Source organism: Rhipicephalus sanguineus, chromosome 1 (assembly GCF_013339695.2).
Source record: "Rhipicephalus sanguineus isolate Rsan-2018 chromosome 1, BIME_Rsan_1.4, whole genome shotgun sequence".
NCBI lineage: Eukaryota > Metazoa > Arthropoda > Arachnida > Ixodida > Ixodidae > Rhipicephalus > Rhipicephalus sanguineus.
The window spans coordinates 201,968,991-201,986,959 of record NC_051176.1 but is presented as its reverse complement, the minus strand read 5'-3'; the positions used below and the strand labels follow the sequence as shown (position 1 = coordinate 201,986,959).

At 45.2% G+C, this 17,969-nt stretch overlaps 1 protein-coding gene across 1 annotated transcript in view; it reads left to right on the top strand.

Moving 5' to 3' along the window:
• LOC119405569 (uncharacterized) overlaps positions 1-17,969 on the top strand; it is a 91,485-nt gene that overhangs the window by 25,756 nt on the left and 47,760 nt on the right. The window contains exons 8-9 of the mRNA XM_037672406.2: positions 10,178-10,331; positions 15,822-15,902. Coding sequence (XP_037528334.1) covers positions 10,178-10,331; positions 15,822-15,902 — 235 coding nt within the window. The remainder of the gene's footprint in view (positions 1-10,177; positions 10,332-15,821; positions 15,903-17,969) is intronic.

The window sequence follows — 17,969 nt, the reverse complement described above, 5'->3', positions numbered from 1 at the left end:
CGGCGTCGTCTGCAGACAGGCATCGGACCGCGCAGGATAGGAAACTTTCTCACCTGTTGGACCGGGGTTCGCCCCAAGGCAACCCAAATCCCAGGTTTGTCACCAATTTGTCATCCCGCCCACTCACTAATCGGGAAACTTCTGTTCTGGCAAAGGGACACGGGTATAACGTGTCAACGACGCCCCGTTTATCGAAAGTCGTCGCGGCTGTAGAGGAAGCCGTCCAGAGTGTGAGGCCAAGCGCCAGAGAAGAAATTAGACTAAAATCAATTGGAATCCTTTCGAAATTGCCGTCACAAGGGAAAAAGAACTTGACTGCAGAAGAGAGCAAAGCCCTTCGGGAACTCCGACAAGATCAGAGCATTGTCATCCTCCCTGCTGACAAGGGCAACTCAACGGTGGTGTTGGACAGCCGGGACTATGACCGGAAGATTTCGGCCCTTTTAGAGGGTGACGCATATACGCAGCTAAAAAAGGATCCGACGAAGCAAACTCAGACTCAGCTAAACAAGCTACTCTCCGAAATTTTCAAGCACCACCCACAATTAAAAGCACTCTACCTAAGTCTAATCTGCCGCAACGGCTCCGCACCGGGTTTCTACGGACTCCCCAAAATTCACAAGCCTGGCGCCCCCCTCCGACCGATCGTCGACTTCACTTCCTCTCCATGCCGAGCCCTTTCAAGCTTCCTGCACCGAATCATCGCCCCTCTCACCCGGAATACCCCAACTCATGTCCGCGACTCCAGCCATTTCGTGCAGCTAGCATCAGAGGTGAGCATCGACGAAGACGAGAGCCTGGTCTCGTTCGACGTCGTATCTTTGTTCACCAATGTGCCGGTACCCTTATCTGTATCCTGTGCCCGTGCTGCTCTTGAGGGTGACGATGGCTTGAGTCAAAGGACCCCACTCACTGTTGACGAACTCTGCCGCCTACTGGAATTCTGCCTGTCCAGCACGTATTTTTCCTACAAAGGAACAATCTTCAGGCAAAACAGTGGAACCGCAATGGGAGCCTCCATCTCCGTCACAATGGCAAACCTGACCATGGAACACATAGAAAGGGAAGCACTTGGCTCCTTCTCGCCGCGACCCAAGCTCTTTCTTCGCTACGTGGACGATTGCTTTTGTGTCGTGAAGACATCTGAAATTGAAAACTTCAGACTGCACCTAAATTCCGTCCACCCAGCCATACAGTTCACGGTCGAGTGTGAACGCGACCGCACCCTCCCCTTTCTCGACGTCCAGGTGGCAAGAAGGGGCAGTGACTTGGAGTTCTCCGTTTACAGGAAGCCGACGCACACCGGCCGGTACCTTCAATACGATTCGTCCCATCCCTCCACCCACAAGGCCTCCGTTGTGTCCACATTACTTCAGAGAGCCAAAAAGATATGCTCCACTGACACGGAACGCCGGAAAGAAGAGGCCCGCGTAATTGCGGACCTCAGAAAAAACGGTTATCCCAGAAATTTCATTCGATCCGTCGCCCGCCGCGCAGAGAAAAAGAGGTTACGCGACCCCCAGCCAGCATTGACGAACAGCTCTCCAAAACGCGTGTCGGTCCCATACGTCCAGGGAGCCAGCGAGGCGTTGGCTCGGATATTTAGGAAAGAAGGCGTGCACATCGCGCACGTGCCTTCATGCACGCTGGGTCGCTTCCTTCCCCGCCCGAAAGACCGACCAACAAAAGACAGGGCGCCCGGCGTCGTTTACAAAATACCGTGTGCCGACTGCCCCTCGTCATACATCGGCGAGACCAAAAACTTCCCCGAACGGATTAGGCAACACGTCAACGACGTCCGTAAACTCAACAAAGAACGCAGCGCCGTCGCCGAGCACGCAGAGACGTTTGACCACAGAATAGACTTCGACGGAACCGCCATCCTCGAAAGTGAAACCAAGTGGAGGAGGAGGTTACTACTGGAGTCGTGGCATATACAGAGGACCACTCAAAATATCAACCGTTCACTCGGAACTCTCCCCCCGGTGTATGCGCATGGGCTACGCTCCTCGGTAATGCGTGGGGTCGTTAACCGCCGCGGGAGTGCCTTAAAGAGGCCGCTGCCAAGCCGCCGCAGTCCCCCCTGAGGAAGGAACCGAGCTGGTTCCGAAACGTCGGGTTTTTACGTGTCTTCGTAACTTTGGTTGGAGAATAAATATCAGTTATCTCAGTTTACTTACCCAACCAGACAGACTTCTGTCTAATGTTTACCTTCAATTCAATCAGCCAGGACTTCGGCCGCGATACCATGCAGCTAGTCAAGCGCTACATACGCATCAAGGAGGGAATATCAGTCTTCAAAACTCATCTGGACTTCAATCGCACCTGCAAAGATAGGAAAGTCGTCCCTCAAAGCCTACGCCTGAAACGCCCTGTCTCGACCCCCGAAGGTATGGAAATCGTCATGAGAGCAGAACAACGGCTGGTCAACGCCCGCCTGCACGAAATCAACGCCTCTCTACGGAAAAAGGAATTAGACCTGTTCTTCGCCAAGCGTAAACTTCAGCACCGCATCCCTGGATTGATGCCTCCGATCGACGCATTCGCGGACTCCGTGGCGGCGTCGTCTGCAGACAGGCATCGGACCGCGCAGGATAGGAAACTTTCTCACCTGTTGGACCGGGGTTCGCCCCAAGGCAACCCAAATCCCAGGTTTGTCACCAATTTGTCATCCCGCCCACTCACTAATCGGGAAACTTCTGTTCTGGCAAAGGGACACGGGTATAACGTGTCAACGACGCCCCGTTTATCGAAAGTCGTCGCGGCTGTAGAGGAAGCCGTCCAGAGTGTGAGGCCAAGCGCCAGAGAAGAAATTAGACTAAAATCAATTGGAATCCTTTCGAAATTGCCGTCACAAGGGAAAAAGAACTTGACTGCAGAAGAGAGCAAAGCCCTTCGGGAACTCCGACAAGATCAGAGCATTGTCATCCTCCCTGCTGACAAGGGCAACTCAACGGTGGTGTTGGACAGCCGGGACTATGACCGGAAGATTTCGGCCCTTTTAGAGGGTGACGCATATACGCAGCTAAAAAAGGATCCGACGAAGCAAACTCAGACTCAGCTAAACAAGCTACTCTCCGAAATTTTCAAGCACCACCCACAATTAAAAGCACTCTACCTAAGTCTAATCTGCCGCAACGGCTCCGCACCGGGTTTCTACGGACTCCCCAAAATTCACAAGCCTGGCGCCCCCCTCCGACCGATCGTCGACTTCACTTCCTCTCCATGCCGAGCCCTTTCAAGCTTCCTGCACCGAATCATCGCCCCTCTCACCCGGAATACCCCAACTCATGTCCGCGACTCCAGCCATTTCGTGCAGCTAGCATCAGAGGTGAGCATCGACGAAGACGAGAGCCTGGTCTCGTTCGACGTCGTATCTTTGTTCACCAATGTGCCGGTACCCTTATCTGTATCCTGTGCCCGTGCTGCTCTTGAGGGTGACGATGGCTTGAGTCAAAGGACCCCACTCACTGTTGACGAACTCTGCCGCCTACTGGAATTCTGCCTGTCCAGCACGTATTTTTCCTACAAAGGAACAATCTTCAGGCAAAACAGTGGAACCGCAATGGGAGCCTCCATCTCCGTCACAATGGCAAACCTGACCATGGAACACATAGAAAGGGAAGCACTTGGCTCCTTCTCGCCGCGACCCAAGCTCTTTCTTCGCTACGTGGACGATTGCTTTTGTGTCGTGAAGACATCTGAAATTGAAAACTTCAGACTGCACCTAAATTCCGTCCACCCAGCCATACAGTTCACGGTCGAGTGTGAACGCGACCGCACCCTCCCCTTTCTCGACGTCCAGGTGGCAAGAAGGGGCAGTGACTTGGAGTTCTCCGTTTACAGGAAGCCGACGCACACCGGCCGGTACCTTCAATACGATTCGTCCCATCCCTCCACCCACAAGGCCTCCGTTGTGTCCACATTACTTCAGAGAGCCAAAAAGATATGCTCCACTGACACGGAACGCCGGAAAGAAGAGGCCCGCGTAATTGCGGACCTCAGAAAAAACGGTTATCCCAGAAATTTCATTCGATCCGTCGCCCGCCGCGCAGAGAAAAAGAGGTTACGCGACCCCCAGCCAGCATTGACGAACAGCTCTCCAAAACGCGTGTCGGTCCCATACGTCCAGGGAGCCAGCGAGGCGTTGGCTCGGATATTTAGGAAAGAAGGCGTGCACATCGCGCACGTGCCTTCATGCACGCTGGGTCGCTTCCTTCCCCGCCCGAAAGACCGACCAACAAAAGACAGGGCGCCCGGCGTCGTTTACAAAATACCGTGTGCCGACTGCCCCTCGTCATACATCGGCGAGACCAAAAACTTCCCCGAACGGATTAGGCAACACGTCAACGACGTCCGTAAACTCAACAAAGAACGCAGCGCCGTCGCCGAGCACGCAGAGACGTTTGACCACAGAATAGACTTCGACGGAACCGCCATCCTCGAAAGTGAAACCAAGTGGAGGAGGAGGTTACTACTGGAGTCGTGGCATATACAGAGGACCACTCAAAATATCAACCGTTCACTCGGAACTCTCCCCCCGGTGTATGCGCATGGGCTACGCTCCTCGGTAATGCGTGGGGTCGTTAACCGCCGCGGGAGTGCCTTAAAGAGGCCGCTGCCAAGCCGCCGCAGTCCCCCCTGAGGAAGGAACCGAGCTGGTTCCGAAACGTCGGGTTTTTACGTGTCTTCGTAACTTTGGTTGGAGAATAAATATCAGTTATCTCAGGACAATCATGAATGAAATGTTGTGTTCACCAAACTTGAAAGGACTGACAACTGGCCAGAACATGTGATTAGATCCTGGTGGAAATGAAAGGACCATGAATTAGAGTGACTGATTCAAGCATCCTTTTCGCGATCTGAGTAGGATTTATATTTCTAATTGCGTTTAAAATTCACAAAAAACTGGTATGTCACACAGCCTAGCGGAAGAACCGTGACTCTGGATTATGGAGTGATTCACTTTGCTGTACGTAGTCTGATGCTTTCATGCACACCATAATTATGGCTCAAAGTTCGAGTATGTATGTTATTAACCCTCCCCACTCTGTTCTGGGCTGCTTACAAGGTAAAAAAAGTTGCACGCTAAGAAGTGGTGCTGCCTTCGTGGCAACTTGTGGAACATGTCGAGCCGTGGCACATGCACATGGAGTGCACGCATGCGCAGCAAACTGCCACACACAAAAACAGGAAACACTTTCGTGTCACTTCCCACTATTTGCAGATGTGTTGGGTGTATACAACTTATAGTCGTCGCAGATAGAAAAATTTTGATTATAAATGTTTCACTGCATTTTACACATAACCACTCTGTGATTAGACACTCAGACCAGTAAGCTTTCCGTTGTGTTAAAGAAAACAGGTACCATAAAAATTGGTTGTCGGTCCCTTTAACCACCACTACTCTGTCCATCTTCTCCGATGAACAGAGTATTAGAGCCTATAGGATGCCACAAAAAAAACTTGGGAGGACGCTTGAGCATCGCCTTCTCGATTGCTAGCCTGGCTTTGTTCAGCTCTCGGTGCATGCCTCAACCGTGCCGTTAGGAAATGAATGACTGCGCACTACATTAGCTGTTTAAAAGTATTCTAGAATGCCTACTTCAAGTACAGTTGTTAAGTGCCCAACGCCATAATTATTCCTTTTGTGAATCAGCAAAGGGCCCACTATGCGTCCATAAGGCAATACATGAAGCTACGCAGCTGTTCACTTTGTTGATGCTTTTGCTGCTGATGATGATGATTAAATATGTCTGAGCGCTTTGTAATGGGTGGGTCTTTAAAACACCCACTCATTGCGAAATTCACGTTTTGACGCCTGGCGCAATTCTACGCTTCTGCCACTGAATATTACATGCGTTAAGGAGACTCCTTCCACTACATGACATTGATATAGTGTTTTTTTTTTTTCGGAAGCAGTTTCAAGAAATAGAGTGGCTCTGTGGTAGAACACCTGCTTGCCACGCAGACAGCCTGGGTCCGATTCTCACTCGGACTCGAAAGCTTTTATTGTAGAGTTAGCTACACTGGCCTAGCCAAGCCAGTTTCGCGTGGATCCTCAAGAGCCGTGCTGCGCATGCTCGAGGATCAGTGATGTCACGCACCAGAGCCGGCAACTCCCGCGCAGTCCGGCGCCGCCGCCGGTATGCACTTTCCAGAGGAGTGACGTCGTAGCCTTGGCAGACGTATCGGCGCCGGCGCGCGCGCGCAGCTATTCGCCTTCACTGTGCAGTCGCCGTCTGACACTGCGCTGAAGCCGCTTGATAGTGCCTCTGGCTGGCGTTTGCCAGTGTGGTATAGCCATGGAGAAGGAGAGCGCTAATGCTGCTCAACGGTGCAGAAGAGCGGAGAAGCTTAACTCATTGGATCCCGAAGTAGTTGCGTGGCAAAATAAATATACATGTGCCACATAATACGTATAGCGTGTGTGTGTCATTGGAGCAGCAGTAAGCATGATAACCAAGCTAATCCTAGACAATCAGGAAAGCTAAGAATAATTAGCTGAACCTTTGCTAACGCTGCGTTATCCTGGCATAGCCGAGCTAAGCCACTGCAACATTTTTATTTATTTTATTTGAATCTCGATTTTTTGGTCACAGACAAGATGATTATTTTTCGCTCACAACCAACGGCACCATCACCGACACCGATTCTGACATCGGAATTTCTGTGAAATGAACTCATTAACACTATCGCGTTAAAACTGAAGACCTTCTCTTTATAATCATGTGGAAGTGAGGTGACATCTTCAAATATACTGCAGCTTTGTGGTCTTCATATTTTCTATTTTGTGACACCTCACACACACATTATATCCCAGGAATACAAGACCCAGCAACAGTAAGGTGTCATAAATTTTGGTTGTCATTGAACATTGTTTTAACAGAAGCCTTGTCAGTCCATTTTATAATGGAATACCCACATGATTTTACGGAGTTTGATAGTGGGACGACCATGGGTAAATGTGACAAGCTGAGAAAAGTTGGTTGGGTATTAAATCCAAAACATGCTGCATTCATTTGCAGTAGTAGTGTATTAATTACAATTGCTTTCACAGAGGATTTGTCCTTCACTTAGTTAAGAATAGCTTTTATTTTTTTGTATTTCAATATCCCAGAAAGTGAGCTCTGTGGTTTCCTGAAACAAGTGGTGACAGGTGCTGGCATAAAACATTTAAAAGGTTCAGCGCAAAAGACATGCACAGCAAACAGAGAAGTGACCAGGACAATCACAGACTTCCAACTGATGTTAATTAGCAATGCACAAATATATACCTTACACACGTGATCAAATCCACATTTATCCGTGCAAGTAGACGATAAAATAAAGAACTCGTAACAAAATGTGGCCAAATTAAGACAGAACACTATGTGCAGGTGAATTCAAGTAAGCTAGCTCTTTATGTGTTGATGAAATAGATGGTTTGCTCATGCAGCTTCCATTAGCTGTCGCCGCAGCCTCAATGATGATCCTAGTGCTGTCATTAGGGTGAATGGCCAACATTGCTGATCTGTCGAAATAAAGGCACCCTTTGCGTTCCAAGCAATGAGGCGCCAAGAAAACATCACTGCCTTTTTGCACATTTTGACTGTGTTCTAGAAAACACACATTGAGGCATCTGCCTGCCTGTGCAATGTAACTTTGGCCATAGGACAAGGGTATGTTATATACACCTCTTGTGGAGTCAGTAATTTCTTTTGATGCTTAATTTTGCAATGCTTCTGGTTCTGGTTGCAGTGGTATTGCAGGACTGGTTCTGGCGCATAACTGTGGCAGTTTAAATATGGAATATCAAATAGCCCACACCTATACCTTTCTTGTGATGTAAGAATTTGAAAGTTCTATTTCTGAGAAATACAGTTAAACCTCAATTTAATGAAGCTGGTAGCATCTGCATTTTACTTCACTGTAGTTATGGAAACTTTTGATGGAACTTTTTATGGAAACACAGTAGAACTTGGTGACACAATCACGTTTGGTGGGAATTTCATGAATTTCTGTGATACGAATTTTCCATATTCTCTGGTTGAAATACATTGTGTACGATGTTAAAAACATCAGCTGAGTCTGAATGCATTATCACACTGCTGCAAATCATAGGAATTCATAAGCGGCTGGCATAGTGTAATACTGGTCTGCCATGTTGTCAAGCTGACCAGCCACACTGGGCAGTGTATCTGGAGTACCACTGATTCGATACTACTACCACACGCAAGAGCAAAAATATGGCAAGAAGGAAAAGAGGTGTGTGCTCGGACACTTCGTGATAACATGCACACAAGGCAAGGGCACTGGATCAGTTCTCTCTTTCCATGCCCGTTGTTGGAGGTCATTCAATAACAAAACGGAAAGTTGGGCTAGTTGGTCTTGATTCATAACGTGTGGAATTGAACAGCGTGTAATACAGCGCTGTCCCTGTGTGCTTCTTCAAGTGTTTTGTCCTGTATTCCGCGCTGTGCAATTCCATACGTTATGAGTCATTCAATAAAACTTATTCAAAGCAATGTTGGGGGATACAAGCGTCCAGTATAGTGATCAGGAGTATGCCAGGACGGAGGGCAAGGGGCAGGTGAGATTGCATCTTCTCTAAGCCAGCTATAGCGGCTATGCTGGCTTTCAATTCAGCTAAAACAGGAACGAAAGTTCGTTCCTCGTCCCTTCCCAATCTTGGAATGAGTTCCCGTTACGCCCCGCCACGGTGGTCTAGTGGTTATGGCGCTCGACTGCCGACTCGAAGGTCGCGGGATCGAATCCCGGCCGCGGCGGCTGCATTTTCGATGGAGGCAAAAATGTTTGAGGCCCGTGTACTTAAATTTAGGTGCACGTTAAAGACCCCAGGTGGTTGAAATTTCTGGAGCCCTCCACTACGGCATCCCTCATAATCATATCATGGTTTTGGGACGTTAAACTGCAGATATTATTATTAGTTCTCGTCACAAGTTCCTTTAAAGCCAAAGGAATGCATTCCAGTTACATTTCGAACATTGGAATATGTCGTTACTTTAACGTTACATTTGATTCTTTAAGTCAAAATATAGTGTCAGGTAATCCTGAGGCAAAATAAAGTGAGCAATTTAAAGCTCGCATCGAACTACATATATTATTGTAGAAGTTCAGGGAAAGATTGAATATTGAAGTGACGAAAAATCCTTGGAACACGGGATGTGCTGGAGCCAATGTTTCGACAAGTGGTCTTGTCGAAACATTGTCTCCAGCGACACTTCATGTGGAAAGTTGGCTCCAGCGACACCCCATGTTCCAAGAATTTTTTATTACTTATATGAATTCGAACCTCTCTGGCAGCAGATTATCTGGAGATAGAAAGAACTTGCGTTCTTTTGATCACACCTAGACAACTTTTTTTTTCAGGGAGCTCTGGACATGCTCCAGACATGTCTAACTGCAACATTGGCACTGGCCTAGTACAAGTGCAACACATATAGCGCTTTCAAATTTGGTCTTCAGATGGGCAAATAGAAAGTTACTCACATGCACCAATATAATTAAGTTTCGTGCACGAGAAACTGCATTGAAAGAAACAGTACATAGTCGTTTATTGAATACCAATTCGATATCACAGTGAGTGGGAGAAAAATGTCCAGAATACGTATTTGCAACTTACTTATTTGAACTCTGCAAGAGTTGCATCTCGATGTTTGTGTCCGACAGACAAACTTGTTTTTTCGTGAGCACTTCACTGGCAATGTGCAAGAGCCTTTCCACCGAACTGCTTGAATGTACTGCTGTGTTGTACTTGAGGCAAAGTTGGTTCAATCCCTCAAAGTTCCTCTGCGAGAGCGAGTAGTCAACTGGTATACAAGCAGGTTTTGCAACAGCTCACATTGTGCCTCAGTTAGAAGGGTTGCAGCATGGCGTGCTCTTGTGGTTGGAGATTTTTTGATGCATGGGCCTTGTGGGAGCTTTTCTTCCAGTAGGGCCCCTGTGGGAGGAAAATTTTATGGCTGAAAGGAATGCATTAAATTCCCCTGTGCAGTCCATTGTGTCAAATTAAAAAGAGATACAGTGTTACAAGTACCTGTTTGAGGTCTGCAAACTTGTAACTAATTAGAAATGCATAGGCAAGTAGCATAACCTTGGCCTGTAGAAAGTTATGAAATTTTGAGGCTTAGACACCGATGTTGTCTGGTGCACTAATTGTCTTTTCCTTCGGCAGCAACTGGCAAGTGGGAAAAATCGGAAGACGATCTCCTCAAGGAGGCTGTTGAACATCAGACTGGTGACGGGAAGACAAAACTGAAGGACATCAACTGGCAGGCAGTTGCTCATCATGTACGAAGTCGAAATGCAGTTCAGTGTAAGAGGCGGTGGTAAGTGAACTGCTGTGGAGCTGTAATTTGCCTTGGACAATAGTTCTGATCTTTGGTCTGCCTTTTATATACTGTATGGATCCAAATTTATGAGAACCTATCTGCTGAAAGGAATGTGCAAGGGCTTGCAGTACTAGTATTACCGTAAAATGCCGAGCAAGCGCCCCCCCCCCCCTACGGTGTAGGATAATCCGACCATATTTGGACGGGGGGCGCTTGCTCGGTCCCGGATGGAAATTCAAGATGGCGGTGGGAGAGCCACTGAATATAAAAAAATGCCCAGCCATGTTTTTAATGAAATGCTTTATTCATTTACTGTTTTTTTTCCCCTCGTCATTGTCAAACCATTGAAGCAGCGACCGGTTTGACCAATATACAACCGGCCACATGACAACGGAATTTTGTAAACATTAGATACGCATTCAGTGTACTCATTCTTGTGGTTCTTTTTACACAAGCGATGCTCGTCTTGAAAAAAAGTGGATGCAGGGGAGGAGGGGGGGGGGGCTTGCTCGGCATTTCAGATTTTGTCAGGGAAATAGTATATTCAGATTCAGATTTTGTCTGGGAAATAGTATGCAGATTTGACATCATTTGATTAAACATTTTGCTTCCAAAATTCTGGGCATGTGCTTATATTTGATATTTTCAAATGCTTAATTGAGTATTATAATATTTGCACTTGCTTAAACGTTAGGATTCAGAGGTTTTGAAGTATGCAGAATGAACGAATAAATTTAATTTTGTATGTATAACCTACCTCAAGGTCTGGTTTCATATCAGTGCAGACCTCACTGCCATGAAGTCACACCTCAAGGTAAAGTTTCCACAAAATCTTCACCCCGATTTCAATTTCATCAATTTTTTCGTGTCCATTATTAGTGCAAATCATGGTAACCTTAAAAAGTGCCATATTTTACCACATATAACTCATCCTCTCATATAAGAATAGAATTTTTTTTTAATCCATGTGCATAAACCTTGGAAATAACTAATGCTGAAGGCCGAGAGCTTTGTCATATATATGTAGACTTGATTGCAGTTTTTTTTATGTAGAGCATATTAATTGTAATATTCCTCATTACAATATCTTTGGACTAATAAAGTTGCAGCTAAGCATTAGACAAGAAAACATTGGAGGCATACATAACAGAATTATGAAAATACCTTGACCTGAGTTGACCAACAGAGCAACGGATCAGCGAAAGACCGTTCCAGCAAAGAACACTTTAACTTTTGAGTAAGAATGTTTGAGCAACTTTTAAAAAATGTCAGTTAATAAAGGATTTTGCAATAGATTTGCTATGGAGGTGCTTTTATATGCAAATTTTTCCAGTGTCTGGGAAGATTCATTGTGGGGCAGAGTTCATACTTGGTAAAAATGAGGCACATATTACAGGGTTATGTGTGACCAAAGATATACAGCATTGCGTAAAAGTTTTCTGAGTATTCTGGGATAAAAAAAATGACACACAATTCAAACTTTGGGGTTCAAATTTGCAGGAAACTGGGTACATGTTGTGGTCATATGCAACTTGCAATTTCTATTCTTGGCTAGTTCAGATGGCTGTTGGAAACATCCTCAATTAGTCCATACAGCCAGTTATTTAGATTATCATGCTGCAGTCTATCAATGCAGTTCGTCTTCATGTGCAGTGTGAAAACTCTTGGTAGTAGTCTTCGTGCTTTTCCCTAGCATTTATCATACACAGTGACAAAGGAATCTTCCATATCATAACTGGTTGTATAAATGTTGGTGAATAATTGGTGCCCCCTTTTATTTTGAGTACTTCAATTACACATGACTGATGGGGCATGTGTGAAGAAAAATGAGCCCTCAGTGCTACTGTAGCCCATACATTGGCATTCAGTCATTTTTGTTTGCTTGAGTGCTTGCCCTTGTTTCTTTGCTGTGTTCACTGAAAGGGTATAATTGTATAGGATGTGTAGTGCAAGTATAGCACAACGAAAGTTCAAGACTGAATAGCATTAATAAACAGAGCAGGCATGTATGTCACAACACAGCAAGAAGAAAAAGATGCTGTTCATTAAAATATATTTTAAAAAACTGGAAGGCTGAGAAATGATGCAAAAAGAAATGGCTGATCCCCCTTATATATTAATCAGTCATAACATGAAAGGGAAACTATGTCTTCATAGCACTGGAGGTAGCTTCATTGGATGTTTAAAAATACAAAAGCATAGATTGGCAGTGTCCATTACTATTGGGTTGACCTAGCAGGTTTTGACATAAATGGACCCACATTGACATCTAGTGACTCATCTCCCCCATCTCGACAAGTAGCATTGACGGCTACAAGCGACCCTTTCTAGTAGCTGAAGTAATTGGCCCAAGACTAGGGCACAGCGCATCGTAAATGATAAAACCACAGGTGTTCGTGAACCATACCAGAGAAGCTGAAGGGCTTGTCCATAAATTGCTTCACAAACTCGTTGTCCACTGCCACAAAAGGCAGACTATTTATGGGTGACTGGCCGTTTCGTGGCTTAGCTTTGCATGCTGCATCTCATTGGTGAGTGGCTTTATCAAAAGTGCGAGCATTTTTGTCTGGCTTGGAAGTGTGTTTGCAGCCTGGTAACTTACAGTGTGCTCAGCTTCATGAATGTAAGAGGTGCAGTTTTTTTTATGGTGCACCCAGTAAGCGTGAATGAGTTGTGCTGCCTGTTGGCATGTCTCTTCTGGTCCACTGTTGACAGTTTCAGGACATTTGCCCATCACTGTCGCTGCCTTTCTGCAGCACTTAATGCAACATTATTATTATTTCATGCCATTGCAAACGAAGCAGTAGTTGCTACTGTGTTTTTAATACCCGTGTCACACGACACTAAAAAGTCTTTTAAGCAAGAAGACTTTTTCTGAAAAAGAGTTCTGCGTGCTGTCACACGACAGAGAGTGATCTCCTTTTCAGAAGTGGTCTTTTCTGGAAACGGCGTTCGACGAACTCTTTCACGGCGGTAAAGGAGTAGCCTGGAAACCAGTGGGCGCCAGCATTTATGAAGTGGTGAAAAAAACCGACAACTCTTTATTACGATGTCACTTGGGCTCACCATAAAAATAAATTTCATTTGTCCTAAGCAGCGTAAGAAAACCATTTAAACTTTATTTTTTGTGTACTCTCGTAAACAGGGCGAACGGGTTGGGGTTATGGCCGCCTGCATAGACGCGAGCACGAATACGAGTGAGCGCGGAAATGCGAACGCCGGTGTGCAATCAGCCCGTCGCTGTGTCTGCGTGCCGTGTCTGCCTCGTTTTCCAGAGAGAGATGGTACGCTACAAGACTTGCAATTGTCACTTTTTCCTCCGTACGGTCATCCATGGTGAGGCAGACAAGAGCGCTAACAAGGAAAACGTACGCCCACTGTTGCCACAATAATATATAAAGGCCGCCAGTTGTGCAAACGCTTCTGATGATGCTACAGCTTGAACCTTTCTTTTTCAACTGGAGTTGTTAAATTTATGTCAACAAACGTGCCATACAATAAATTTGGACATCTTCTGTCGAGATACATAATATTCTTTTCGCTGGTTCTGTTTTGAAAGCGAGCGCCACTCTTTCGGTAGCGCATTCGGAAGGAACCTCTAAAAAGAGATCGTCGGTGCCGCGTGACTGCGAGAGAACGCCTCTTCATAAAAAGTCTTTCAACATAGTAGAAGACCGCTTACGTAAAAGACTTTTTGCTAGGGGTGTTCGAATACTCGAAATTTCGAATATTTTTCGAATAGTGTTTGCTATTCGATTCGATTCGCACTGAAATTATACTATTCGAACTATTCGAACTTGCCAAAGACAAATGCAGTCAACGTCCGGTTGAAAGTGACCCCTTCAGATTTTCAATATGCTTCACCTCATCACACCCCCGTATTGCGGCAAAGCTGCCTTTCAAGCTCCGTTACGGTCGAACTTAGGCAAGAGACAGTCAACGTCTGCTTGGAAGTGGTCCCTAGATTTTCAACATGCTTCACCTCATCACACCTCCGTATTGCGGCAAAGCTGCCTTTCAAGCTCCGCTACGGTCGCAAATGTATTAACTCGAGAAAACGCTGGTTCCAATATGGAGATGAAAGATGTGGCAGAGTTGGGGGCTCAATTAATGCTGTTTTGGACCTGAAATATGGGCAGGAAGTCTGAAAAATCACACGCCGAAGCTTTTTAGCATCCAAAATTTCAGATGTTCTTATATATCGACGTCTACGAGGCAGATTTGGAACTCCAGACTTGAAGGGAGCACACCCTTGTCCGCCACATCAGTTGGCCTTCCACAGCAGTTGAAAGAGGAGGAGAGGCTGAGGAAATGGCATCTCTGCTTATCACGTGTAAAGTGTTGTCGGCAACACTTTGGTTGCACCAAATCATGTACATAAATACAATTCGGCCTCTGCATTGCCTCACTCTTGATAAGAAAGACAACTATGAAATATGACTCCACCAGTGCTTCATCAACCTAGCGAAAAGAAACACTTTCAAGTTGCGAACTCACAAGAACATACTTAGGGATTCTCTGCAACTTTTTCTGTAATTTCACTTCGAATTGTTCGAAAAATGTTTGAGAAATATTCGAAAATCATTCTAAATTATTCGATTCGATTCGCACTCAATCTTTATTATTCGAATTCGCTTCGCACCCAAAATTTTGCTATTCACACAGCTCTACTTTTTGCGCGCCCGTGTGACACAGGTATAAACTGCACTCCGAAGGCAACCAAGCATCATAGACTAATCCGACGCAGAAGAGAATCCAGTGGCAAAACTTCATCATTACCGCAGACTGTCAGGGCAGAAAGCTAAGAGAATATCAAAATGGCACCATTGTGCAGGGATGCAAAAAACTAGCATGCTCTTTTAATGATGTCATTTTCATGACATATGTATGCACATGACTTCTTGGTGGAGCCTGGCATAAAGCACTTCTGTATTAAAAATCACGAGTAACAAAGGAGGCAAATGATACAAACACTTAAAACTCTGAGTAAACAAATTGTAACTTAATTACATTTGAAGACCCAAATGAGACAGCCATTATTATGTAAATCAAAGGGTGTCTGTCTACAGTAGTAGCTGCATCAGGTAACAAGTTTAATGCATGTATGGTGTAAAGGAAAGAATGAGGATTGTTAAACCTTTGTGCATAATTGTAATTCCTGATTTCTATACATTCACTTTTTGTCCTCTGCAACATGATGATGGCTAAAACATTACCATTATTTTGATGCTATTTCTACTACGACTAGCTTGGCTGTCCTAGACACTTAGTGCCCTCAAGAGAAAGGCAGTGACTTCTGTTAACTCCACTTCCATTATTTCACCCATTGATTGCAACCATACCTTGTGTGTTTGCTTTTATTGAATGGGCGTAGCTAAGTATACAAATGCATAGTTATATGGGCTAAGGGATATATTGTTGATAACACCATAGAAATTATATTTAAGTTATTTATCAGTGCTGCTTTGCCCCCTTGTTCACTTTTAGGACCTTGACACAGCTGAAACATCAGCCTAAGAAGGGAAAGCGGAAATGGAACAAATTTGACTCTATTCACCTGATCTGCATGTAAGTCAGTTTTATTTGATTGCAGTTTGTCTTTTTTTTTTCCCTGAATATTTCTGTTTTAACCCTTTAAGGGTCTAACTTTTTCACGAAATGCACTCCAAAAATGTGTATTTTTTATTGCTGAATTAAATTCTTCAGATGATTCCATTTAAGAAAAAATTGTCTAAAATTTTTTTGCGTAACCGTAAAATGACAAAAAAATCATTTTTTTACACGTGGTTTATTTGTGAGTAACATCAAGCAAAATCCTAAAAAAAAAAAGAACACTTACACGATCTTTTATAAATAAAAATTATGTGTTGTATTAAACACGCTCACAGTGATACAAAAATACACTTGGGGAATAGTCCACATCGGAAGAATTGCCGCTCCACTCACTAGCAGTAGAGCAACCGGCGCGTACTTCCATAGCGCAAGCAAACTGCGTGAGTAAGCGCACGGAAGAAAACTGTATGGTTGTGCACCCGTCCGGAAAGGAAAACAAGTGAAAAAGCTATAATAGTCCTCCTTCTTATCGCCAGTGAGATGGAGTTAGTTTTTCCGAGTCCCCAAAACATGAAACGGCGGCATCGTTTGTGTAATTTAGCGCCACACGGAAACAGATGTAATTGCGCCCTGGGGACCAATATATGAGAGAGTAATGAGAGATTAGACACCAGACAGCCATCAGCTTTGCGGGCGCGAGAAGCGATAAGTGCCGGAAGGACGAAACCGAAACCAGCCGCACCTCGCGTGCGCTCAGATGAGCACGCGAAAGCCGGCGCGCCGCTTTGGAAAAAAAAAAAAACAACGGAGAGACATCGGTGCATGAAGAGAATTCCACATATCTCCGAAGTATGGCAGCACATGCCAAGCAAGAGAAATGATCGAAAAAGGCACGCATTTTAAACATACAGGCATGTTGTACATGTACGGCAAAAACCCTTTATTGCCTGTTAGGTGATGTCGTACATGTACGGTGAAAACCCTCAGAGGGTTAAAGGGGTGGTGACACCAAATTTTGAGGCTATAAAGAAACCTGCTATAGGCTTCTTCTGTTTGCAAGGACACTCAGCACGAAGTGTTGGACACAGCAAACGCTTAGAATATATTTAGAATATAGTGCTCATTCTCGCGTTCAAGACCTATCGCTAGTGCGACTGACACCTACGTCACTTTGTAGGAAATGTAACGAAAGTTTGAATGATGTCAGACCATGTTAACGTGACACTCATTGAGTGGCGCCCCACAGCTCCACTGCACCAGGCAAGCCAAGAGAGCATCAGCTGCGAATCTACACTCATTTTTTTTTTTCAGCATGTTGCTGAAATAGCCAAATTTGCTCGCATTTTGTGAGCAAATGTGAAGTGCTTCGCATTGTCCTGTGAACCTGCGAAAGCGACTTTAGAGAGTTTTAGTTTGTTCGCACACTTATTTGCTTTAGCATACCGGGTTACTGAACCCGTAAACGTGAGTCTGGATTGGTGGGGCTACCTGGTGCCGCTAAGATGAACCAGTAAAGCACCGAATTGTTGTTGCAGAAATCTAGTGTATTCTACTTCTCTGCTGGTGTAAATTCTCAGCAGCGAAGTGGTTTCGAATGCGTTATCTTTTTAAACATTTTTTTGCTATGGTCACTCAGCAAAAACAAAGAAACGCACCTATAACTGTAGTTGCATGAATTGTCGCAAGATGTCGATACCATATCGTCCGGTAACCCAGTACTCCGCAAAGATCTCTGCGTGTATCGGAATTCTGTACACGCTAATATTCTTTATTAGAGAATTTAAGCGAGTTTTGAAGGCATCTGGACGGTCGCTTGCGTGTGTGTGCGAGAGCAGACGATGCAGCGCTGTGTGTGTCACAGCTTTGTGGGCCCACGTGTTCAAGCTTCCTGCACAGTGACGTCACTGTCCCAATTGGCGCCCAGAAAGCGAAACCAAAAGTCGTTCGCATAAATAAGGCGATATCAAATTATTTAGCGATAATACATGGATCTTGGAGCGTGTATCATGCCTCCTAGAACAATAAGAAACGTTTGCAACAAAGAATGCGCAAGCCGCAAATTTAATGGCACCACCCCTTTAA